The sequence below is a fragment of the Gigantopelta aegis genome, chromosome 6 (genome assembly GCF_016097555.1).
Source record: "Gigantopelta aegis isolate Gae_Host chromosome 6, Gae_host_genome, whole genome shotgun sequence".
Taxonomy (NCBI): domain Eukaryota; kingdom Metazoa; phylum Mollusca; class Gastropoda; order Neomphalida; family Peltospiridae; genus Gigantopelta; species Gigantopelta aegis.
In genome coordinates, this window is record NC_054704.1 from 51,522,399 (window position 1) to 51,549,966 (window position 27,568).

Consider the following 27,568-nt stretch of genomic DNA (forward strand, 5'->3'; position numbering starts at 1 on the left):
TATAGTGCATTTCACTGTGCATGTACTTAATGACATTAATTATAATGTACTCACCAACACTGTTAGTAATAAACCAAGGAATGTGACTTGAATTGGACACATTCGTTTTCAAGTTTGTCACTGTGACAGCAACATAATAAGCATATACAGCGCGGAAATTATCAGCATTCCAGTAGCAGTACGTCCTCCCAGCATCAGGACATGGGTAAGAACTGGAATCAACAATAATAATAAAAACACAAATCTATTCATAGTACAATGTCAGAAATAATTTTAATGATAAAACCTATAAAAAAATCTTTTTTAAGCCTGCATGTGCTAAAGAAAAAAGCAACCAAACAAACAAACAAACAAAACCCCCATAAAAACAACACTATGTTTTATGTGTTGGGATGTTGTTTAACATTCATCAAATATACATCTTCTGGTGTTAAAACAAAAGTTAACAGCAAAGTCTCTGCTCCAAAGAGGGGTATATACTTTACCTGATAATCACCTCTGATCTTTTTTTGTTCTAAGTGAGGCTCATATTATGCTGTCCATTAAAACTATTCAAACTTAGATGACAAACAACATATATGATGTGACCATTGTCTAGAATTAATTTTAAAAAAAATATTTAATTATTAAGTCAGGTTTTTTGGTTTTTAATGATGGTCTTATCCTCTGTGGTTTCATTGAATCCCAGGTATTATTATTATTATTATTATTATTATTATAATATACATATATCTTATTAGTATTATTATTTTTTTAAATATTTATTCCAGTCCCTCATTTACATGACACAACTCATGCTGAAATGCTAGGTATTATGGAAAAATGTGAAATGGCTATGGTATTTTTCCCTGGATGAGTAAAGAGTAGGAAAGAATAGTTTATATCTAAATGATGGCTGTTTCAAAGATACAATGTATATATATTAAGTACCAGTAAGTGTATGTGTCTCTAAACAAAATCTTACTTTGGGTCCCGAAAAATATAATACATGACAGCAACTGCAACATTCTCCTCATGAACGTAGATTCCAATGTCCCAGTCACACCGCATGCCCTCATCCCAGTTGAAGACGACACAGGAGGTGTTGTTTATCTTCACAGCATGGGGTGCATCTGCAACAACAAATATCACAAATAAATGCACAGCAATCTTTCTCCTATTTCTATGGTTGTGATTATGGATCTGTCTCTCAAGTGGTTACCATAAGCCACAAGGGGGATGATTACCCAGCAGGCACTGCAGGCCCCATGCTTATAAACCTTAAAGTCTAGACTTTAATAAAGTCCAGACTTTAACATTAAGGCAACGCCATTCAAATAGCATTACGTTAAAGTCTGGACTTTATTAAAGTAAAGTTTGTTTTATTTAACGACGCCACTAGAGCACATTGATTTTTTATCTTATCATCGGCTATTGGACGTCAAACATATGGTCATTTTGACACTGTTTTGAAGAGGAAACCCGCTGTCGCCACATAGGCTACTCTTTTTTCGACAGGCAGCAAGGGATCTTTTATTTGCGCTTCCCACAGGCAGGATAGCACAAACCATGGCCTTTGTTGAACCAGTTATGGATCACTGGTCGGTGCAAGTGGTTTACACCTACCCATTGAGCCTTGCGGAGCACTCACTCAGGGTTTGGAGTCGGTATCTGGATTAAAAATCCCATGCCTCGACTGGGATCCGAACCCAGTACCTACCAGCCTGTAGACCGATGGCCTGCCATGACGCCACCGAGGCCGGTCGGACTTTATTAAAGTCTAGACTTTAAGTTTTATTAGCACGGGTCCAGGTCCCATGTACAGGCCCTAATCTTGCTGGCAAAATGAGCGTTTTCTTCGCCAAAAGTCGGCTCAAGTCGCCGAGTTATTAGCAGTAGTGAAAAGTCGAAGTTGCCGTAAAATTTTGGACCTAATCAGACTTCAAAAATGAAATCACACAACAGACGTCAAGATCCTGACATGTTTAGTGTCATAGCTCACTTGGTACCGTGTCGCTTTCCAATACACAAGACAGTACATACCATGGCCTTTGATAACCATATATATAGCACCCTCAGTATTGTTGGTTGGGGGTGCCTGTGATCTATGTGATATGCTTACGTTGTGTTCTATATACCTAACAGTGGGCAGGATGTAGCCTAGTGGTAAAGGTTTAACTTGATGTGCGTTTGGCCTGGGATCAATCCCTGTCAGTGGGCCCATTGGGCTATTTCTTGTTCCAGCCAGTTTCCTCCTTAAGACTATATACATATATACATTATCTTATCGGAGGTCAGACTCGGGATGGGCGTGTTCGAAACCCTAGTAGTATATGGGCACGTTAAACTAGTTATCATCATCATCATCATCATCATATATACATGCACATAAAAATTACCAAATCTTTGACATCCAATAGCTAATGATTAATAAATCAATATGCTCTAGTGGTGTTGTTAAACAAAACAAACTTTAACTTTTGATAACCATAGCACCCTCAGTATTGTTGATTGGGGGTACCTATGAAAAACTGTAATCAATCAGAGGTTATAATAATCTTTAGACTGCTACTTTCACTTTCCACATGTTTCCTTAAGGATTTGTTGCTCATTTGTATTTAATTAATTAATTACATGTAATTATATTTATTATTTATAAAAAAAAAAAAAAAAAAAAAACAACTTTGTTTACTTATTTTGATTTATATAGGGTACAAAAAGTGAAAAAAAGAGCATTTATTTTTTAATAGATCATATGAATCTCAGATTATTAATATAGTCATTAATATAAACTGCTACTTTTAGTTTTTAGTTTCAGGAGTTTTCTGGTTTCTGATGTAAATATATTTTTTTTTATGAATCATCAGTTATTAATATCTATTAGCACGCTACTTTCAGTTTCACATTTACATGTGTGTGTGTGTGTGTGTGTGTGTGTTTTAAATGATTTTCAGGGTTTACAAAATAAAATTGTTTGAGATTAAGACAAAATACATGACATACATATATAATAGTTTACAATGTATATTAAAAGGGATTCAAAAAAGATTTAGAAAAGCCATTTTGCAGCTATTTCATAAACTGGACTACATTATTTAGCTAATATCACAGTCACTGAATACCATGTACTAAATGTCACAGTCACTGAATACCATGTACTAAATGTCAGTCACTGAATACCATGTACTAAATGTCAGTCACTGAATACCATATACTAAATGTCAGTCACTGAATACCATGTACTAAATATCACAGTCACTGAATACCATGTACTAAATGCCACAGTCACTGAAAACCATGTACTAAATGTCACAGTCACTAAACACCACAGTCACTAAACACCACAGTCACCGAACACCATGTACTAAATGTCACAGTCACTGAATACCATGTACTAAATGTCACAGTCATTGAACACCAGTCACTGAACACCATGTACTAAATATCACAATCAATGAACACAATGTACTAAATATCACAGTCACTGAATACCATGTACTAAATGTGACAGTCACTGAATACCATGTACTAAATATCACAGTCACTGAATACCATGTACTAAATATCACAGTCACTGAATACCATGTACTAAATGTCACAGTCACTGAATACCATGGACTAAATGTCACAGTCACTGAATACCATGTACTAAATATCACAGTCACTGAATACCATGTACTAAATGTCACAGTCACTGAATACCATGGACTAAATGTCACAGTCACTGAATACCATGTACTAAATATCACAGTCACTGAATACCATGTACTAAATGTCACAGTCACTGAATACCATGGACTAAATATCAGTCACTGAACACCAGTCACTGAACACCATGTACTAAATATCACAATCACTGAACACCATGTACTAAATGTCACAGTCACTGAATACCATGTACTAAATATCACAGTCACTGAATACCATGTACTAAATATCACAGTCACTGAATACCATGTACTAAATATGACAGTCACTGAATACCATGTACTAAATGTCACACTGCAGTCACTGAATACCATGTACTAAATGTCACAGTCACTGAATACCATGTACTTACATTCCACTTGTACGTCTTGAGACCCGACATACTCATTACCCACGGAGGGAATTCGTAAAAGACAACTGTATAAGCCAGCATCACTGGCAGTGATCATGACTTTCTTCAGCTGTATGGTTCTGTTGTCTAGTCTAGTGACATAGTCTTCCATTGTTGCATCGTTGAATTCAAAGAACAGCCTCGATGCATTGTAAGTATCCGTGCTACTGCTGTGTAAGGTGCAGTTGAGGACCAGCGTTTCGTTCACAAATTTGTAGGGCATCGATGGTGAAACATCTGTGGAAAAAATAGTAATCGTCCCAAATCAGTTAAAAAGATAAAAGTTAAGGTTTGTTTTGTTTAACGACACCACTAGAGCACACTGGTTTATTAATCGTTAGCTATTGTAGGCCATAGGATTTCAACTTTCACGGGAAACACTTTTCGGTTCCGTGCCGTGTGATCATGGGAACCCATAGGAAACTAATAATAATATATATATATAAATATAAATACATATATATATATATATATATATATATATATTATTTTTACTGAATAGTCGTATTTGATATAATAATCATGGGAAATGAAATTTCAGTCTCTATGATTTTACCAAAAAGCGGTAAATGAGAGGGCCTACAATTGGATATCAAACATTTGGTACTTTTGACATATATAGTCTTAGAGACGAAACCTGCTACATGTTTCCATTTGTAGAAAGGGACCTTTTATATGCTCCATTCCACAGACATGATAGCACATACCACAGCCTTTGATATACCAGTCGTGCTGAACTGGCTGGAATGAGAAATAGCCCAATGGGTCCACCGACGGGGATTGATCCCAGACCAACCACACATCAGGCGAGCACTTCACCACTGGGCTACATCCCACCCCCCCCAAACCAGTTAAAAGTATTCATATAATCCTGTAGTATTTGCAAAGCATTATTAATTAAATTATACACTGAACAACATAAGAAATGCAAATATTTCAATTATATATATATATATACTCTTCAAAAAAAGTAGAGGAACTCTAATAAGAATTTACAATTGTCAAAATTGTAAGGTATATTAGCTGTGGGGAATGGTTATATGGTAAGAGTGAATTAATTGGGCAAACATTACAACCGGTAGTTCAGTATTACAGTAGGTTTTATGACCACCAAAGATCTTGAAGGACGATTGGGGTCAGAAGTGAAATTTGAAAGTTGACGGGCTTTTTTTTATATCAGTAAATCCAAATTCAAACAATAAAAATTACTAAAAACAAAACAATAACAACTGTATGGTCAACAGAATGAAAAAGAATGACAGAAATAATGTTCCACAGTGATTAATGGACCTTCCTGGAAATTGTCAAAATCGAGAATGACGCCCTACGCACGTGCAAACTATGTTTTCGGTGTGTTGATAAACAGACCTGAACGTTCTTTACTAGGATGTCTGTGGACAAAACGTATGTTCGGTCTAATAGTTGATATTAACATTAATATTTCAGGTTCCCCTACTTTTTTTGAAGAGTAGATTTGTTTGTGACACAATTAATTCAGTAAACAGACTGTCAACATGGGCCTAAAATGTTCACAAGACATTATAAGTTGTAGAAGCATCACGAGGGATATATGGCCGAAGGCGCGGGGGTAAAAGAGCACACAAAGGGTACATAAAAAGCCATATACTCCGAGAGATGCTTCTACAACAAATTTATCTTGCCGACATGTTAAACCATATAGCCAAATAATCAAAATAACGCCAGACAATAATTGTTAACAATTTATTAATAGAGCGAAACGAAACCACTTGCCAGTGACGAAAAATAGTTCCATCGATAAACGAGTTTTTAACTTCAAATATTTGTAATACGAAATTGTCTGAAACAGATATTAATTAAAATGTTTTTAATTTTGATTGATTATCAATGTTATTTATAATCTAATTATTGCTTTAGCATTAATTGGGATGGCTGGAAACTGTTGAAAATTACAGACGGGGTATAAGAGAATTTGGCTCCGCCCACAGGGGTATATAAGGGATTTGTCCAACGGCAAACAACCAATGAGATTAAAGAATTTTACATGAAGGCGAGATAAAGGTAATTTTAACACACACAAATTTGATAATCAGGGCTAGCTCTGAGTAAGCAAAACCATTCGCCAAATTATCTTTAAATTAATGTAAAATATCATATCTATTGTACGAAAATACTCGGCAATAATCTTAATATTAATATCATGAAAAATACACTGCAACATAAATCTCATATTGACAGGTATATTTACTTCAAAAACTGCGACCGGCCTCGGTGGCGTCGTGGCAGGCCATCGGTCTACAGGCTGGTAGGTACTGGGTTCGGATCCCAGTCGAGGCATGGGATTTTTATCCAGATACCGACTCCAAACCCTGAGTGAGTGCTCCGCAAGGCTCAATGGGTAGGTGTAAACCACTTGCACCGACCAGTGATCCATAACTGGTTCAACAAAGGCCATGGTTTGTGCTATCCTGCCTGTGGGAAGCGCAAATAAAAGATCCCTTGCTGCTAATCGGAAGAGTAGCCCATGTAGTGGCGACAGCGGGTTTCCTCTCAAAATCTGTGTGGTCCTTAACCATATGTCTGACGCCATATAACCGTAAATAAAATGTGTTGAGTGCGTCGTTAAATAAAACATTCCTTTCTTTTTTCAAAAACTGTGAGTATGACAAATTTAATGAATGTTGGGGAAAGTGGCTTCACCTTTTTAATGATGAATCATAAAATTATATCTTGTATATTTGTATGCCTATGTTTCTATCTGTAAAATGACATAGCTTGTTTGGAAATTAAAAAACATATCTTTGCTATATCTCTTTTTAAACATCATACTTTTACTTTCATACTTTATCTGTCTTTTCTCTGTTATAGATACCAAATGTCATTATTATTATATTAAATACCCAATAACAATCAGTTCTAAAGTTGACCTGGGTATCTAGTTGGAAACTAATTGTATGAGGAAGCCTATATAGATTCATATTTGTAATACAGAAAATCTTAAACATCACATATATAATATATATTTTTATAATTTTGTATGTCATACTATTTGTATATAACTTTTATGTGATACTGTAAGACAATGATTCAAGGCTCCCCAAGCTTGACATTACCTATGATCTGGGGGTAATAATAAAAAAAAAAAAAAAAAAAAAAAAAAATTATCTTTAAATATGCAAAATCTAGGCCTACCGTTATTTTTCAACAAAATATCAATCAGTACATGAAATTTTTTCTCCAAATCAAAAATTTGCCAATTGTTCCTGAAATTTGCAGTTGGCGAATTTGGCGAGTGGCAGAGCTAGCCCTGATAATTTTAATTAAAAAATAATTTAAAAAAATAAATAATTGTGTTTCTTTTGTTCTTCAGTATATATTAAATACATTTTCTTGTTTAAAATGTATCAGTTTCTGTACAGGTAGTACTAAACAAAATAACTTCCAGCTGGGTCAAAGTTCGAGGTGCAACAAACTTTTGATAGAGAAGTTAACGCCACAAGTTTACCTCCCAACTATTTTACCAACCCTCTGAACAAAAAACACACATGTATTAATAACCAAAAATATTATATAAGGACACATGGTTAGTGATCAAGATCACGTGGCAAACGAACGAAATCAAATCCAAAAGCTATTAGTCCAGACTAGGCTTTTCACATTTTTTCATATAGATTTACAAAATTCAAGTGACATCCCGCAAGCATTTAACAGAAGAATCTATTCAAAACACATCGGTAATATATTTTCAACGTAAACAAATCATTTGAAGGAACTACTGACCTTTGACCGGCTCCATTTCCGAGGAATGAGGCTAAATGGAAATTATCAAAATGGAACCATTTTCGTATTTTTGGGTGGGTTTTTTGGTCGTTTTTTTTTTTTTCTTTTTTTTTGTTTGTTGGGGTGGGGGGTTTTTTTTTTTGTTTTTTTTTGGGGGGGGGGGTGTTTTGAAGGGGGTTGAAAACGGTGTTGGGGTGTTAAAACCTGAAAATGTTTGGTCCGAACATCCATTATTAAATGTTGCATAATGTAAACAATGCATGTTTGTAAGGCCGTTTTAGCCATACATTTAATTTTGAGCTTCCGTTTAAGCCATATATTTTATTAGTGCCGTTTGAGCTAACACTAGGTTTCGTTTTTGACAATTTGGTTCCGTTTTGGTTTGGGGCCGTTTTGGCACGGTTCCGTTTTCTCTATAACCCGTTTCCGGAATATAGCGCATGCGCAGTTCGGATTTTTGAAGTAGTCTATTGGCAATACGGTACATGTATCATTGTGTATTCCCTCATCATTCTGAACTGTTTGTTTGAATGGTTTGGAATTCTGGCATGGCTGATGCGGAGTCGCGGATTCAATGCAAAAACAATAAAATAACAAATTAATAAATTAATAAATAAAATTCTGTCAGAAAAAAACCCCAGATTGTCCGCCGGATTGGTAGTTGCATTTTTTCTGCATGCCTGTGTACGTATGTTAAAAAAAGAAGAAGAGTACATTATGAACTTTTAAAAATTTGAGTAGCACTACAAACATTAATGTTAAAAACACTTCTTTAAAGGGATGCTCATGCAAGGCTTTTGGACTGGTATGCATATTCTACGATATATAATGCACATTATTGCTTAACAAGTATAATCATATAGTTAATTAATAAAACGGTTAAATGTGATGGTTATTATATATAACGGACACAGTCATTTTGTTCCATCCCAGTTAATACACCCTCTGGCGAGCCAGTGGCTACGTAATACTTAATGTGTCACATCAAGAATTAGTCTCAGAACTGAAGAAACAAAACGTACCTGATTTTTGCGGACACATCGCAATGTTCTGTAATAATATCCATCCCAGTAAGCCACCAATAAGTATATATTATTTTTAAATACAAAATAAACCACCATTGTCAGTGTCGAAATAACTGTATTATGTTTTGTCCATAAATTAACCCATGTACTGATATAATAATCGGAGTGTTTTCTTAGTTAACTGGTCTTTTCTTTCTATGGCCTGTACCTGTGGTTCCTGATTGGCAGGTGTATATTTAGATGGTCCCTAGTCAATGTGTCTAGACGCACTAAAAATATGTGACTCTTTTATTAAGATCACAGGGTATTGTGTGATAACCGTGCAGACGCCCCTGAAATTGTAATGGACATTATCAGCCATCCTGCTTTATGGCAAGTAATTCTATAAAACCCTTGATTAAGTAGACTTTCCCCCATCTAAAATCACAAAACTGACCAATTACGTAGTCTCAAAGAAAAGAAAATTATCACTTGGGTATCGTAAGTGGTCGTTTTTGCTCCAATGTACCCTACCAATAGGCCTAATAATATGCATTTTTTCTTTGGATTTTGTAAGAGAGAAAAATACTACAACTCATTCTACTGATTCAAATTGAAATATATTTAGTTAAATAGTTTATTATACTATCAAGACATTTATTCTGTTTAACGAATCAGGTTGATGAAAGTGAAGCGACTTGTTGTAAATTAGAGCGTTTGTATACACTGTGCATAGAGCAGATGGATGGAGCTGACATCACTTCGCCCCAAGCTATACCACCGGACGTCACAAAAACGAAATAAAATGGCTGCCCCCAGTTAGCAGGAATAATCATGTTTTTTTATTAACTCTAAAATTACGCTTTTTTTCATTTGTTAAAGTATCAGTATGTGTTGGTGGTCCGGGTATGCATCTTTCCAACACATAAGGCTCTGGTTTGAGTTGACTGTCCATTTAATTATTTGGATATGTCATAAATCTGCAAGGAAACTCGGACAGTCTTTTTTAACACTGATTACCTCCAAATCTTTTCATAGAATACATCCGAGTTGGTACAAGACACATCAGAAACAGCCACAGAGCTACATCCATACATAACACTGCCTTCATCTTCATCTTCCGACATTATCAAGCAGTACACCAGTGCAGGGAATCTGTAGACCCAGGCTTATTTTGTCCTACAAAATAGACAGAAATTGTTTTTGACATTCATATATCTACAAACCAAGAGCAGGGTAGAAACCTTTTTCTTTAAAAAAAAAATTAATTCAACAATAAAAAAGAAGAAGTTAAATTAAAAAAAAAAAGAGTTAAATTAAAATGTTAATAATTTTTTCACATGCATTGTGGTGAACATGTGTATAAGTGCAACTATAAACCAAATTTCACTGACTTACATGTAGGACTAGTTACTTAGAGGTAAATGTGAAACTTCAACATTGAGCTAAACACAAATTAGGTCAAACCATCTCTGCATGCAATGGTCACGGCAGTCAGAAAAGGAATACATGTAGAGTGGGGGGGGGGGGGGGGGAGACGGGACGGAATGTAGTCCAGTGGTAAAGCGTTTGCTTGATGCAGGATCGATCCCCGTCAGTGGACCCATTGTGGTTTAATTTTCATGACTGGTGTGATTGAAATTGAACTGTATGTAGTATTTGCCAATGCTGCATATTCAATTTCCAGAGAACAATATTACAATTTACTTTAAAGCCTAAATTGGCCTCGTGATCACTTATTTGTAATTTTTTAGAATACATCTACATTTAGTTATATTATTATTTGTTATTTCTGTTGGGGAACAACAGGATTAAGTGCCCTCAGTCACTCATGGCATGACAATGAATAAATCTACATTTAGTTATATTATTATTTGTTATTTTTGTTGGGGAACAACAGGATTAAGTGCCCTCAGTCACTCATGGCATGACAATGAATAAATCTACATTTAGTTATATTATTATTTCTTATTTCTTTTGAGGAACAACAGGATTAAGTGCCCTCAGTCACTCATGGCATGACAATGAATAAATCTACATTTAGTTATATTATTATTTGTTATTTCTGTTGGGGAACAACAGGATTAAGTGCCCTCAGTCACTCATGGCATGACAATGAATAAATCTACATTTAGTTATATTATTATTTGTTATTTCTGTTGAGGAACAACAGGATTAAGTGCCCTCAGTCACTCATGGCATGACAATGAATAAATCTACATTTAGTTATATTATTATTTATTTCTGTTGAGGAACAACAGGATTAAGTGCCCTCAGTCACTCATGGCATGACAATGAATAAATCTACATTTAGTTATATTATTATTTATTTCTGTTGAGGAACAACAGGATTAAGTGCCCTCAGTCACTCATGGCATGACAATGAATAAATCTACATTTAGTTATATTATTATTTATTTCTGTTGAGGAACAACAGGATTAAGTGCCCTCAGTCACTCATGGCATGACAATGAATAAATCTACATTTAGTTATATTATTATTTATTTCTGTTGAGGAACAACAGGATTAAGTGCCCTCAGTCACTCATGGCATGACAATGAATAAATCTACATTTAGTTATATTATTATTTATTTCTGTTGAGGAACAACAGGATTAAGTGCCCTCAGTCACTCATGGCATGACAATGAATAAATCTACATTTAGTTATATTATTATTTATTTCTGTTGAGGAACAACAGGATTAAGTGCCCTCAGTCACTCATGGCATGACAATGAATAAATCTACATTTAGTTATATTATTATTTATTTCTGTTGAGGAACAACAGGATTAAGTGCCCTCAGTCACTCATGGCATGACAATTAATAAATCTACATTTAGTTATATTATTATTTATTTCTGTTGAGGAACAACAGGATTAAGTGCCCTCAGTCACTCATGGCATGACAATGAATAAATCTACATTTAGTTATATTATTATTTATTTCTGTTGAGGAACAACAGGATTAAGTGCCCTCAGTCACTCATGGCATGACAATGAATAAATCTACATTTAGTTATATTATTATTTATTTCTGTTGAGGAACAACAGGATTAAGTGTCCTCAGTCACTCATGGCATGACAATGAATAAATCTACATTTAGTTATATTATTATTTATTTCTGTTGAGGAACAACAGGATTAAGTGTCCTCAGTCACTCATGGCATGACAATGAATAAATCTACATTTAGTTATATTATTATTTATTTCTGTTGAGGAACAACAGGATTAAGTGCCCTCAGTCACTCATGGCATGACAATGAATAAATCTACATTTAGTTATATTATTATTTATTTCTGTTGAGGAACAACAGGATTAAGTGCCCTCAGTCACTCATGGCATGACAATGAATAAATCTACATTTAGTTATATTATTATTTATTTCTGTTGAGGAACAACAGGATTAAGTGCCCTCAGTCACTCATGGCATGACAATGAATAAATCAATGTGCTCTAGTAGTGTCGGTTTTTTCACTATTTAATATAGAGCCGTTTATGATCATTGAAATCAAACATTACGGATATTTTACTCTTTAGATTATCCATTTCCGAAGAACCGAAGTGTTTCTGGTCATATTTTTAAAAATGCACATGCGTCCGGGAAGTAGCGGTTTACTGATTCATGTTCTAGTCTATTTTTAAGGATATTTGCCGTTTTAACGTCATAGACTCTTCTTTCACTCTATTGTAACTTTATCCAAATGTGTTACAGGTTTGTAAATTAACAAAACTTCATGTCCATTTTTTATGGGTTAAAACTAGAGTCTGCTCCTTTGAGTCGCACATCAATTGTTTTTCTATGGAAGCAAATAAGGGCACTAAAATTTGAAAATGTAAACTAAGAATGTAGATCAATAGAGTTTTACTTTAAAAATATGACTACTACTACAATATAATACAGCCAGTATTATATTTGAATAAATATTAAAAGAGTATTTAGATAAAAAATAGAAATAACCAAAGGTATTTAAAAAAAAAGAAAAAAAAAAGAAGTTTGTCCTATCTTATGTTGCAAGCAATATTTTAAAGACCATGCAGCCATCTGCTGACTGCTAAATCAATAAAAAAAAATCATAAAAACAGTTTTTTATTGATCGCTTCAAGAAAAATTCAACCATGCAAATTACAGTTATATACATGTACTTTATTTTTATGACATTTTGTGCTTCTATACTTAAAAATAGTAAATAACGCGACTCGATTTTGAGTTAGGTTTTTTCATTCATTGAGCGGGGGTAGGCCGATTGTAAGCATGTGTGTACTTTTGATATCAAATATGTAGATTTTTCTGCATCGTTGATTCAAGTAACAATTAAAATAAAAAGTTTCTTCAACTAATAATTATAATAAAATTACAAAGCAGTTTTAAAATATCCTAATACAATTATTAAGTACCTCGTATCATCAGGGACCCATGCTAAATCAAAAGCTGTGGTGCATTCCTTTTTATGAGTAAATGTATATATAACAGATCCTTCGATGCTATTTGGCAGAGGTTACCTTGTTATATGATGTGCAGACAATGGAACCAGGGAGTCTTGACCCCCCCCCCTCCCGTCCTGCTCATGACAAATCCCCCCTGACATATGTTAAAGCGCATTTATTGTTATATATACAACTTCCATTGAAGTAGTTGCAACTTAGCCCGCACCTAGAAGAAATTCGACAAAAAGTCTGGACGGAAGACCCGTCCCTCAACACCAAACTCAGGGGACCTGTCGTCAAACTCTGGAAGATGGCAGACGTCATCGCCACATCCAGATTACTGACATGATGGCCGTAAAAAAGATTGAATGCAGAAGAAGAAGAACTTTGAACTTGTACGTATGCATGTAGAAAGCATCACCAATCCCCAACACACACATGCACACACACACACACACACACACACACATACACACACACAAACACACAACATGCACACACACACATGCACACATACACACACAAACACATGATCACAAACACACACAGAGACACACACACACACACAGAAACAAACACACACACACACAGACACACAACAGACATACACACACACAGACACACACACACAACAGACATACACACACACACACACAGACATACACACACACACACAACAGACATACACACACACACACATGCACACACACACACAACAGACATACACACACACAAACACACAACATGCACACACACACATACACACACACAAACACATGATCACAAACACACACAGACACACACACACACACACACAGAAACAAACACACACACACACAGACACACAACAGACATACACACACACAGACACACACACAACAGACATACACACACAACAGACATACACACACACACAGAGAGACATTATACACACACACACACACACAACAGACACACACACACAACAGACATACACACACACACACAAAACATCCTCTATATGCACCTGTGGTGGGTTTCTTCTCTATCTACTCCAAGTGTTGAAGTATAAACAAATAGCCTTAAGTTTAAAATTCCTTGGTATCTCATAACCACGTGTAGTATTTTCAAAAGAAATATAATTACATGTATGATTTAGTTAGAAAATATTGTTTGCTAGTCTGGGTAAAGAAACGTGTGTAAATTAGTTGGCTTGTATGAAATACCACTTAACATCAATAATCAGCAGCCATTATCCCATTGTGTGCAAAAAAAAGGGCATGTAACATGGATAATATCATAAATTATTCAACAATTTTTATTATCATATTTCTTTTACAGTAACTGTTACTATCACATTTTAGTTCAATAATTTAGAGAAATATAATGTCATGTTTTTTTGTTTGTTTAATTCCCAGATGAAATTTCATAAATGAGACATTTAAAAAAAATAAAATAATAATAAACAAACAACAAACCCCGAAACAAACAAACAGGGATCGTTTTATTCAGTATCATGTCGTGATTCGCTAAGCAAATTTCAGAGATTGCTACCCAATTTTAAAGCATTAAAGGCATACTGTCATGGATTTAAGGACCTTATTTCTCTAAAAATGGATAATAAATAAAAATTACATTAATTGTTGGAAACCAAATCTAGCTATCGCATCAGCTTAACTAAACTATGATGGAGTGAAATCCATGTCATCCCTGTCAGCAATTTTAATTTTTGAATTATGGACCATTGCCATAATTCAATTATTTTTACAAAATGTCTTTAATAAATGGAGTATGGTGGTTATGAAGATGGTTGGATAAAGTACATTTAGGGACAAATCAAATTATTTTTGTTCAGGTTATACTTTGTTAGACCATTAAATAGGTCAGTGCATGGTCTGTAACAATATGCCTTTAAACAGTAGTTGCTAATCAATTTTCAAATGACTCGAAATATCATCAATCAAATTTTTGAAAACAAAATGTCCCCCCCCCCCCTACAAACATTCAGTACATACATATATATAAATTATGTTCATGTAGTCTGTGAAATTATTCTTTTACAAAATTTTCATCTTAGTAATATTATTTAAATAAATTCTATTAACAGGGCAGTTAACTACAGTGAGTGGAAATAATCAATATATGAACTTTCCTTTTACTTAATTTAGAAGAGGTGGCACTTAGCCCAGTAGTAAAGCGTTCGCTTGATGCGTGGTCGGTTTGGGATCGATCCCCGTCGGTGGGCTCATTGGGCTATTTCTCGTTCCAGCTAGTGCACCACGACTGGTACATGTATATCAAAGGCCGTGGTATGTGTTATCGTGTCTTTAGGATGATGCTCATAAAAGATCCCTTGCTACTAATGGAAAAATGTAGCGGGTTTCCTCTCTAAGACTATAGGACAAAATGACCAAATGTTTGACATCCAAGAGCCGATGATTAATAAATCAATGTGCTCTAGTGGTGTCGTTAAACAAAAACAAACGTTTTACTCTTTTTGTTTAGCTGGAGATCACCCTAGATATATTGGGCAATACAAAATACTGCTGGTTTTTGCAGTCAGCACATGTGTTGGTTTTGACCCAGGTTGCATGTCTACATATTTATTTTTAATTCCCCATGGTGTCTACAACAGTGTCATCTTTGCCAGAAACAATGATGTGTCACCTCAAATAATAATATTGTAATGCACCATGACATTTTGGATACCATTAAAAGAGGTCATTAAGGGGTAAAGTTAAAGTCATAAAAGTTGCCATGGCTATATAGCAAGACAAAATGAGTGGCACCATATTAATTGTCCTAATTACATCCCCTAGTCATTTTATGCTGGGCACAGTTTAGATTGATATTTATTATTTACTGCAGTCTTAAAATAAAGAAGCAATCAAATTTAAAACGTTTAAAGTGTGTTCTGCATCTGATCTTGTGTGTAAATTAAAGATGGTGTTGGAGTTTGCTGCTAACGTAGCTGTACATGGTTTGAAATTTGCTTTTCTGATACAGGACAGCACATACCATGGCTTTGATGTACTATAGTTGGAAAACACTGGATACATTGGGAAAGAAATATTTGTTTAAAAACCTCAGTACATTAAAAAAAAAAAAAAAAATCAAAACTATTGTTATTTGGTGTTTAACATACACATGCACACACACAACCATTGATATGAACACATATAAAATTACAAACACACACACACACACACACACACACACATATATATGCACCATCCTACAGACAGTATAGCACATACCATGGCCTTTGATATACCAGTGATGAGAAATAGCCCAATGGGCCCAACGACGGGGTTTGGAAGTATCATATATATACTACTCAAAAGAATTTAAGGGTCAAAAATTTATAACCAAATAAGTTTCAGAGTGTATTAGATTGATGATGTAAACTACACCAAAGTTTTTATTTATTGTTCCATATTTACAAAAAACCCACAAATAAACGTCACTGTATACAAGAAAGTCACATGACATGCTGTCAAAGTTGAAGGTTGTCAAACATGGATTTTACACATTAGAACATTCGTTTAATAGTGTGTGAATCCACCCCTGGCGCGAATACACTCGACACATCGTTGCCTCATGCTGTTGATCAGACGTCTGAAGAACTCTTGGGGAATGGCCTGCCACTCTGCCATAAGAAGTTGACCCAGATCATGAAGGTTGGCCGGAGGGGCATGGTTATCCCGAACTCTCCTGCCTAATTCATCCCAGGCATGCTCTATTGGGGCCAAGTCAGGCGAATATGCTGACCAATCCATCCTGGCGATACCTTGTTGTCTGAGAAAGTCCGTTACCACCCTGGCGCGGTGGGGCCTGGCATTGTCATCCTGCAGAACTGCTGAAGGCCTGGGAGAACCAACGGCCGGATAATCTCATTCAGATAGCGGATTCCATTCAGATTGCCATCCACCACATGGGGGGGGGGGGTGTGTGTGTGTGTTTGTCCTGTGGTGGATAGAGATGGCGCCCCACACCATGACGCTGCCACCACTGAACCGGTGACGTTGTCTAACGTTAACGTCAGCGAAGCGCTCCCCAGGACGTCTGTAGACACGAACCCGACCATCGTTGAACTGGAGACTAAACCTGGACTCATCAGTGAACATCACTCGACCCCACTGAACACGTTGCCACCGCAGATGAAGCATGCACCAGTGACGTATGACCGTTCTGTGACGTGGTAGGAGTGGTGGTCGAACAGCCTGGCGACGGCAGCATAGATTATTGGCTCTCAGACGATTGCGTATGGTTTGATCAGACACTCAAGTTCCAGTCGCAGTCCGCAGATTGTCACGTGATCGGCGTGCAGTGGTTGTGCGTTGACGTAGAGCCATATTGGTGATGTAGCGGTCCTCTCTATTTGTAGTGCTTTGGGGTCTTCCCGAACGTGGACGATTTCGAACAGAATTCGTTGCTTGGTACCGTTGCCACAGTCGGCCAACGACACTCTGACTGACACCAAGTCTCAGAGCAACATTTCTTTGCGTATTGCCATCCTGAAGCCAAGCAATAGCCCTTCCTCAATCTTCGATAGTCAGTTGAAGTCGTACCATTGTCGAATTTGGAGTGTGCACCGTAAACAAACGCAAGCTCCAATTATACGGAAATTCAGCATTGGGAACATGGAATACACGTGCAAAGCGTGCAAATGAAGCGCTTTGTGAAAAAGCAAGTTATGGGCACTTAGCAGACCTTTCGCTTTCGCCCTAATTTACGTGCAAATGTAAGCATGTTTTCGCCATTAGAACTAGTCGACAGTGTCAATGACAGTGGATTTTAATTCATTTATGGGTTGCTTAGACCCACTTTCGTCAAAATGGAACAATACCATGCGTGACATTATGGTCTAGCTAATATAATTGACATTCAGAATATAATGTCGAAAATATCGTCTGACCCTTAAATTCTTTTGAGTAGTATATTATGACACAATAGAACAATACATAATTTGATACAGCACTTACTGATAAGAATTTACTGGCACTTGTATGCACAGGTGCACATATAGCTACACCCTCAAAAAACCTCAATAAACCTCTCCATTGCAGGTTATCACAATATACCAAACACCAAAACAAATGCAAATATTTTAATACACTTTGTTTTATTATAAAGTTAATTTCACAAACAAAGGCAGTGGTATGTGTTATCGTGTCTTTAGGATGATGCTCATAAAAGATCCCTTGCTACTAATGGAAAAATGTAGCGGGTTTCCTCTCTAAGACTATAGGACAAAATGACCAAATGTTTGACATCCAAGAGCCGATGATTAATAAATCAATGTGCTCTAGTGGTGTCGTTAAACAAAAACAAACGTTTTACTCTTTTTGTTTAGCTGGAGATCACCCTAGATATATTGGGCAATACAAAACAGACTGTCAAAATGGGCCTAAAATATTCACAAGACATTGGTAATTTTAAGAGACACAAATATTAATGGGATTTAAATTGAATAATTTGAAAGAAATTAAAGAAAACTAAATTTAAAAAAAATTTGTGGTTCTGTATACATGTATGTATGCAAGACCATGGTTTGTGCTATCCTGCCTGTGGGGAGCGCAAATAAAAGATCCCTTGCTGCCAATCGGAAGAGTAGCCCATGTAGTGGCGACAGCGGGTTTCCTCTCAAAATCTGTGTGGTCATTAACCATATGTCTGACGCCATATAACCGTAAATAAAATGTGTTGAGTGCGTCGTTAAATAAAACACTTCTTTCTTTCTTTCTTTCTCTACAAGTAGGACAGCACATGGCAGTGTGTGATTTTGAGGACAGTCCTGGAGCCTGAGGCTTGCAAAAATTATACAGGACTCTCTAGTTTGGCTAGCATATGTTACCGCATGGCTCATAAAAGTTATTTGTACAAATTACATTGATTATTCGAAATGACAGAGTCAACATATGCAGTATATCTCAAAATTCTGGTAAGCCACAGCCGTGAATAGCAAACTTTTCCATGGTTTCATGCAAAACATTTAGTGTATCATCTGTTCTACTGGAGACGCATGGCAGGGCTCGCCGGATTGGTGGCGGGCTCTAAAGATTTGCAAACAGGGAGTCCTTATGACACTTAAAACATTTTAACCAAAATCACACACTGCATGGCATGCCTTTGATATATATATATATATACTATGCAGGCCTAAAGAGCTGGTTGAGAATGGGTTACAAATATACAAAGGTGATTGACCCTACATTGTACCTGAGACTCTGATTAACACTATACCACTGAGCTGTATCGCACTTTCACGGGAGGGACATGCATAACCCAGTGGTAAAGTGCTTTCTTGATGTGCAGTCGGTCTGGGATCGATCCCCATCAGTGGGCCCATTGGACCATCTATCGTTAAAGCCAGTGCACCATGACTAGTATATCAAAGGTCGTGGTATGTGCTATCCTGTCTGTGGGATGGTGCATATAAAAGATCCCTTGCTACTTATGAAAAAAAGTACCGGGTAGCGGGTTTCCTCTCTGAGACTACAGATCAAAATTACCAAAATGTTAGACATCCATAGCCTATGATTAATAAATCAATGTGCTACAGTGGTGTCGTTAAACAAAATAAACTTCAACTGTATACCTCCAAATGATTTATTTTATCACTACATGTTTGAACTTGATCCAATGAAATAATAAAAATTACTCCTGAAGGTATTCATTTTAAAATAACACTAAAAGAACAATCAGGTAAATTAAACAAAAAACTATATAAACATCCAAATATTCATTCATAATATTGCACGTCTACAGTGTCTCACCTCTACAGCTACTGAAAGTACAGGTATGTGTCAGCGTAGTCAACATCCTGCCCAACACAGTTCAGCCGAAGAGAACAAACTTTATTGATCCACTGACCTGCTTTCTTTAGCAATAATTACAAGTCTGCTTATCCCACTGACAACATTAGTATTGTTTTTGAGTTAAATTCACCTCTGTGGTCAACAATGTGATATATGTCATTGTTTTTTTTAAACTAGCTTGAACACAATTAGGAAATATTTCAAACATTTCATCTCTTGATTGATGAGACTGTGTGAAAATCCAGCAATCATATGCAGCTGGAATAATCTGTCACACCTAGTGTAACCAGAAACCTCCAATGTTTTATAGTATCCAGGAGACACTGCTGCATAAATATTGATGGATATGTATAAAGTACATGTAGATGCATCAAGACAAACTCCTTAGTTAAATGTATATATATATAATTATGTAGCATTAATGTTAACATGTCACCTTAGCAGATGACAAAAACTGCCAATAAGAACTTACAGTTACATTATGGAAAGCATAAATAAATAATAAAAGTTCAAAATGGATTTATTGATTTATAGCTATCAGGAAAGGTTTTCACATCGTGTAAACAGGAAAGGAAAAGAAATGATTTATTTAAGGACATACTCAACACATTTTATTTATGGGTATATAGTGACAGACATATGGTTATGGACCACACAGATATCGAGGGAGGAAACCCGCTGTCGTCACTTCATGGGCTACTCTTTTCGATTAGCAGCAAGGGATCTCTTATATGCACCATCCCATAGACAGGGACAGCACATATACTACGGCCTTTGATGTACCAGTCGTGGCACAGTGGCTGGAGCGAGAAATAGCCCAATGGGCCCACTGACGGGGATCGATCCCAAACCGACCATGCATCAAGCAAGCGCTCTACCACTGGGCTACGTCTCACCCCCTTTGTGTAAACAGAATCACATAAAGAGAGTCTCATTCAGTATAGTATGACTGGATTCCTGTCTTATCACAGTGAAACAAATCTTATGAAATCGATGAATCCACAAAATTGGGTAATTAGTTGACTGTAAATGGTTACGCCATCGGTCTTATAGGCTGTCTGGTAGGTACTGTGTTCGTGTCCCTGTACCGGCTCCCACCTAGATCGAGTTTAAGTGGTTAACTGTAAGGCTGCTGCATCATCTTAATTCTCTCTCACCAACAACTAACCACTAACAGAATGTCCTGGACCTGTGTGCCCAGGACAGCGTGCTTGAACATTAATAAGCACGAAAAATACATTGAAATGAATAAAATAGTGCCCAGCTATAGGTACATATATAGGGCCATGATCGATAGATATGTTGCAAAAATACTAAAATAAAATAAACATTCTACTAGTAAATTAAATTATTTGATATTAATTCTTTATGGGCATATATAGTTGAAGATATGTTGTTTACATCTCAAAGCCAAAGTTTGTAAATAATTTTGGTGGGCAACCACCATAATTATAGTATATATACAAGTTCGAGAGAGCACCTTTAAGGTAAAAAACATCACTTCAACCCTTGATCTAGAGAATAAGAGAAGAAACCTGCTGCTATCACATAAGCGTTCGAAATAATTTACCTTAGTGGTTATCTGGTGGACAAGTGAAATGGGGTTTTTTTTACAAAGCAGTATCAGAATTTGTAGCAATTGTTGTACTTCAACCTCCCCCCCCCCCCCTAATTTTTTTTTTTTAAAAACCCACCAAAAAAATGAAATCAGCAGTGTGTCATCGCAAACTGTTACTAACGGTGTTATACAAATATCATGGTTAGAGAGTTAAATAAACATGGTCTTGATAACACAATGGTCTTAGCTCGGGAATATTCGGAATACCTTGGAGTTGTGACTGAGTTCCGAATTCCCCACTCGGAACGTCTCGGCTGACATGAATAATTTATTTGATCGACAAATTATATTCGATACCATTCATATTTTTTAAAAAAGGGGAAAAAAAGGTTTATTGTTTTGTTGTGTAAGTTTAAAATGAAGTAGTTGTCTATTTACCACAAATGTGAAAGTCAGTTTTCCTTTGATTTATGTGAATTACTGATTACATCATCGGTAATGTGATAAAACGAAAACCTGTGAGACGGGTTAATCTACGATGAAAAAAATATTAGTTGACATTTATTATTTTATTATTTAGGTGTTAGTTATATTTACATATATCTCTGCAGTGATCGTACAAACCATTACAATACATACCACAGGCTCTCAAGTATCAGTCGTATAGTTGGGATGGGAAAACCTGAGTGAATTGATGGCTGCTGATCGTACAAACCATTACAATATATACCACAGGCTCTCAAGTATCAGTCGTATAGTTGGGATGGGAAAACCTGAGTGAACTGATGGCTGCTGATCGTACAAACCATTACATACCACAGGCTCTCAAGTATCAGTCGTATAGTTGGGATGGGAAAACCTGAGTGAATTGATGGCTGCTGATCGTACAAACCATTACAATACATACCACAGGCTCTCAAGTATCAGTCGTATAGTTGGGATGGGAAAACCTGAGTGAACTGATGGCTGCTGATCGTACAAACCATTACAAACCACAGGCTCTCAAGTATCAGTCGTATAGTTGGGATGGGAAAACCTGAGTGAATTGATGGCTGCTGATCGTACAAACCACAGGCTCTCAAGTATCAGTCTTATAGTTGGGATGGGAAAACCTGAGTGAATTGATGGCTGCTGATCGTACAAACCATTACAATACATACCACAGGCTCTCAAGTATCAGTCGTATAGTTGGGATGGGAAAACCTGAGTGAATTGATGGCTGCTGATCGTACAAACCATTACAATACATCTCACAGGCTCTCAAGTATCAGTCGTATAGTTGGGATGGGAAAACCTGAGTGAATTGATGGCTGCTGATCGTACAAACCATTACAATACATACCACAGGCTCTCAAGTATCAGTCGTATAGTTGGGATGGGAAAACCTGAGTGAACTGATGGCTGCTGATCGTACAAACCATTACAAACCACAGGCTCTCAAGTATCAGTCGTATAGTTGGGATGGGAAAACCTGAGTGAATTGATGGCTGCTGATCGTACAAACCATTACAATACATCTCACAGGCTCTCAAGTATCAGTCGTATAGTTGGGATGGGAAAACCTGAGTGAATTGATGGCTGCTGATTGTACAAACCACAGGCTCTCAAGTATCAGTCGTATAGTTGGGATGGGAAAACCTGAGTGAATTGATGGCTGCTGATCGTACAAACCATTACAATACAAACCACAGGCTCTCAAGTATCAGTCGTATAGTTGGGATGGGAAAACCTGAGTGAATTGATGGCTGCTGATCGTACAAACCATTACAATAAAAACCACAGGCTCTCAAGTATCAGTCTTATAGTTGGGATGGGAATACCTGAGTGAATTGATGGCTGCTGATCGTACAAACCATTACATACCACAGGCTCTCAAGTATCAGTCGTATAGTTGGGATGGGAAAACCTGAGTGAATTGATGGCTGCTGATCGTACAAACCATTACAATACATACCACAGGCTCTCAAGTATCAGTCGTATAGTTGGGATGGGAAAACCTGAGTGAACTGATGGCTGCTGATCGTACAAACCATTACAAACCACAGGCTCTCAAGTATCAGTCGTATAGTTGGGATGGGAAAACCTGAGTGAATTGATGGCTGCTGATCGTACAAACCACAGGCTCTCAAGTATCAGTCTTATAGTTGGGATGGGAAAACCTGAGTGAATTGATGGCTGCTGATCGTACAAACCATTACAATACATACCACAGGCTCTCAAGTATCAGTCGTATAGTTGGGATGGGAAAACCTGAGTGAATTGATGGCTGCTGATCGTACAAACCATTACAATACATCTCACAGGCTCTCAAGTATCAGTCGTATAGTTGGGATGGGAAAACCTGAGTGAATTGATGGCTGCTGATCGTACAAACCATTACAATACATACCACAGGCTCTCAAGTATCAGTCGTATAGTTGGGATGGGAAAACCTGAGTGAACTGATGGCTGCTGATCGTACAAACCATTACAAACCACAGGCTCTCAAGTATCAGTCGTATAGTTGGGATGGGAAAACCTGAGTGAATTGATGGCTGCTGATCGTACAAACCATTACAATACATCTCACAGGCTCTCAAGTATCAGTCGTATAGTTGGGATGGGAAAACCTGAGTGAATTGATGGCTGCTGATCGTACAAACCATTAAAATACAAACCACAGGCTCTCAAGTATCAGTCGTATAGTTGGGATGGGAAAACCTGAGTGAATTGATGGCTGCTGATCGTACAAACCATTACAATACAAACCACAGGCTCTCAAGTATCAGTCGTATAGTTGGGATGGGAAAACCTGAGTGAATTGATGGCTGCTGATCGTACAAACCATTACAATAAAAACCACAGGCTCTCAAGTATCAGTCTTATAGTTGGGATGGGAAAACCTGAGTGAATTGATGGCTGCTGATCGTACAAACCATTAAAATACAAACCACAGGCTTTCAAGTATCAGTCGTATAGTTGGGATGGGAAAACCTGAGTGAATTGATGGCTGCTGATCGTACAAACCATTACAATACAAACCACAGGCTCTCAAGTATCAGTCGTATAGTTGGGATGGGAAAACCAGAGTGAATTGATGGCTGCTGATCGTACAAACCATTACAGTACATACCACAGGCTCTCAAGTATCAGTCGTATAGTTGGGATGGGAAAACCTGAGTGAACTGATGGCTGCTGATCGTACAAACCATTACAGTACATACCACAGGCTCTCAAGTATCAGTCGTATAGTTGGGATGGGAAAACCAGAGTGAATTGATGGCTGCTGATCGTACAAACCATTACACCCCAAATGAGCACTCTACACCTGAGCTATATCCCATCCTCTTCAATTTCAAATTAATAACAAAAATAAAATTTGTTTTGTTTTTAAAAAGACACCATTATAACTTATATATAAGAGCACATTGATTTATTAATTATCGGCTATTGGATGTCAAACATTTGGTAATTTTAACATACATTCTTAGAGAAGAACCCACTACATTTTTCCGTAAGTAGCAAGGGATCTTTTATATGCACCAACCTACTGACAGGATAGCATATACCACAGCCTTTGATATGCCAGTTGTGGTGAATGGGAAGGAAAAAGAAATAACCCAGTGGGCCCACAGATGGGGATCGATCCTAGACCAACTGCACATCAAGCGATCGATTTACCACTGGGCGGCGTCTTGCAAATTTCGAACAAAGCAGTTAAAATACATTTAAGTGAAAATCAATCAAACTGCAATTGGTGTGCATACCCTCAATTTTATTTTTGGCAGAATAAAACACCTTGCCAATATTTCTTTCATAACGAAAAAGTGTTCCAAGAATCATACATCAAAGGCTATGGTATGTGTTGTCAGTTGCTTATTAATAACATAAAAAAGGTTCCTGTGTCATATCCCACTACACAGGTGCCCCCCCCCCCCCCACCCACCCAATACAAAATCCTGCCTATATGCCACTGTGTGTTGTCCAGCTGTAGGACACTGCTATTACAGTGAAACCCCTCAAAACCGGACCCTCAGTAAACCGGAATTCCCTCAAAACCGGACGTTTTACACGGTCTCGTGACTTGCGCATCTTTTAACACTAAAATTTACCCCTCTAAACTGAACACCGGACAAACAATTCGGTCCCAATGTGTCAATTTAGTGTAAATCGTCCCCATGAAAACCGAATGACCAAACCGCTACCAGTCAATGTGGCACCACTAATTGCTCCTAATGGACCCATTGTGACTGTCCAATTTTGTTTTTTCTGTCCCAAACCACAGTCCCACGACTGGTATATACACATGTATATCAAATACTGTGAAATGAGCTGTCCTGTCTGTGGGAAAATGCATATATAAAAGATCACTTGCTGCTAATGAATAAATGTAACAGGTTTCTGTATAAATGTCAGAATTATTAAACGTTTGACATCCAATAGCTATACCTGCCTTGGTGGCGTCGTGGTTAGGCCATTGGTCTACAGGCTGGTAGGTACTGGGTTCGGATCCCAGTCGAGGCATGGGATTTTTAATCCAGATACCGACTCCAAACCCTGAGTGAGTGCTCCGCAAGGCTCAGTGGGTAGGTGTAAACCACTTGCACCGACCAGTGATCCATAACTGGTTCAACAAAGGCCATGGTTTGTGCTATCCTGCCTGTGGGAAGTGCAAATAAAAGATCCCTTGCTGCTAATCAGAAAGAGTAGCCCATGTAGTGGTGACAGCGGGTTTCCTCTCCAAATCTGTGTGGTCCTTAACCATATGTCTGATGCCATATAACCATAAATAAAATGTGTTGAGTGCGTCTTTAAATAAAACATTTCTTTCTTCTTCTTTTTTCCAATAGCTATAGGCAATAATCGCAGTTCATTAAAATAAACCTTGAAAAAACACTGCATCCAGAATTAGCTCGAATCACCTCCAGCCCTCCCCTTATTGATACTGATACGTAGGTAAACCCCTTCCAAAACACTGAGCGTTACGTAATTGAACGGTCCCTGTATTTCAAATCGTGACCAATGCTGCTGATGATTCAATGCAGATTGACAGTCACAATGCCACATGAAAAGCACAAAGGCAAAGCACGACCGATTCAAAACAAAATAAATAAATGCTTACCTGAACTGTGCATACTGACGATAGCGATATATTCCATTCAGTAACAGTGGACACATTCCACAAATGCGTCGATCTACGTTTGTCGCGGCAAGATAAAAGCAATCAACAGAAACAAAATGTTGGAAATATCGTAAATAAAGAAATACGCAACACACGCCGTGGGGATGACCGACACTATAAATAGTGCAGTCTATAAACAAGGCAGTCGTGCAAAACGTTTGGGACTGCAAGCTAAATACACGGTAAAAACAAAAACGAAAAGAAAGGAATACTTTTTTAACGTCATAACGACACCTGAGCACATTTTAAACTATGTACGGCTACATGGTGTCTAACATATGGTTAGTTATTTCAACATAAATTTGGTTGAAACAGAAAGAGAGGAAACCCGCTGCCGCCATATTTATATTTAAGCTTATAAGCAGCATGGGATATTTTACTTCCACTTTCCCATAGACAAGAGGCGGGATTTAGTTCAGTCGGTTGAGTGCTTGCTTAAGGTGCTCGCGTCGCAGGATCGAACCATCTCGGTGGATCCATTTCAGTGGCGGATCCAGAAAATCCATTTAGGGGGGACCCAGTGACATGAGGGAATGCCAAGGGAACTTTGGGGGAGGTTTGGAGGGGGATCGTAAAAAAAATGAAAATTTATATATAATAAAATTATAACTATCGCAAAATTTAGTGGGGTGGGGGGGCCTAGATCCGCCTCTGCATGATTTCCTGATTTGGGTTTTTCTCGTTCCAACCAGTATACCACAACTGGCCAAAGGGAACATAAAAGATCCCTTGCTACATTGGGATAAATGTAGCGGGTTTCCACTGATGAATCAGAATTA

The 27,568-nt window shown here is 37.2% G+C and overlaps 1 protein-coding gene across 1 annotated transcript in view; it reads right to left on the reverse strand.

Moving 5' to 3' along the window:
* LOC121375965 overlaps positions 1-26,866 on the reverse strand; it is a 58,302-nt gene extending 31,436 nt beyond the window's left edge. The window contains exons 1-5 of the mRNA XM_041503710.1: positions 26,730-26,866; positions 9,862-10,020; positions 4,040-4,315; positions 965-1,112; positions 55-212 (exon numbers count right to left, since the gene is read on the reverse strand). Coding sequence (XP_041359644.1) covers positions 55-212; positions 965-1,112; positions 4,040-4,315; positions 9,862-9,958 — 679 coding nt within the window. The 5' untranslated portion in view covers positions 9,959-10,020; positions 26,730-26,866. The remainder of the gene's footprint in view (positions 1-54; positions 213-964; positions 1,113-4,039; positions 4,316-9,861; positions 10,021-26,729) is intronic.
* Positions 26,867-27,568: the final 702 nt, after the last annotated feature.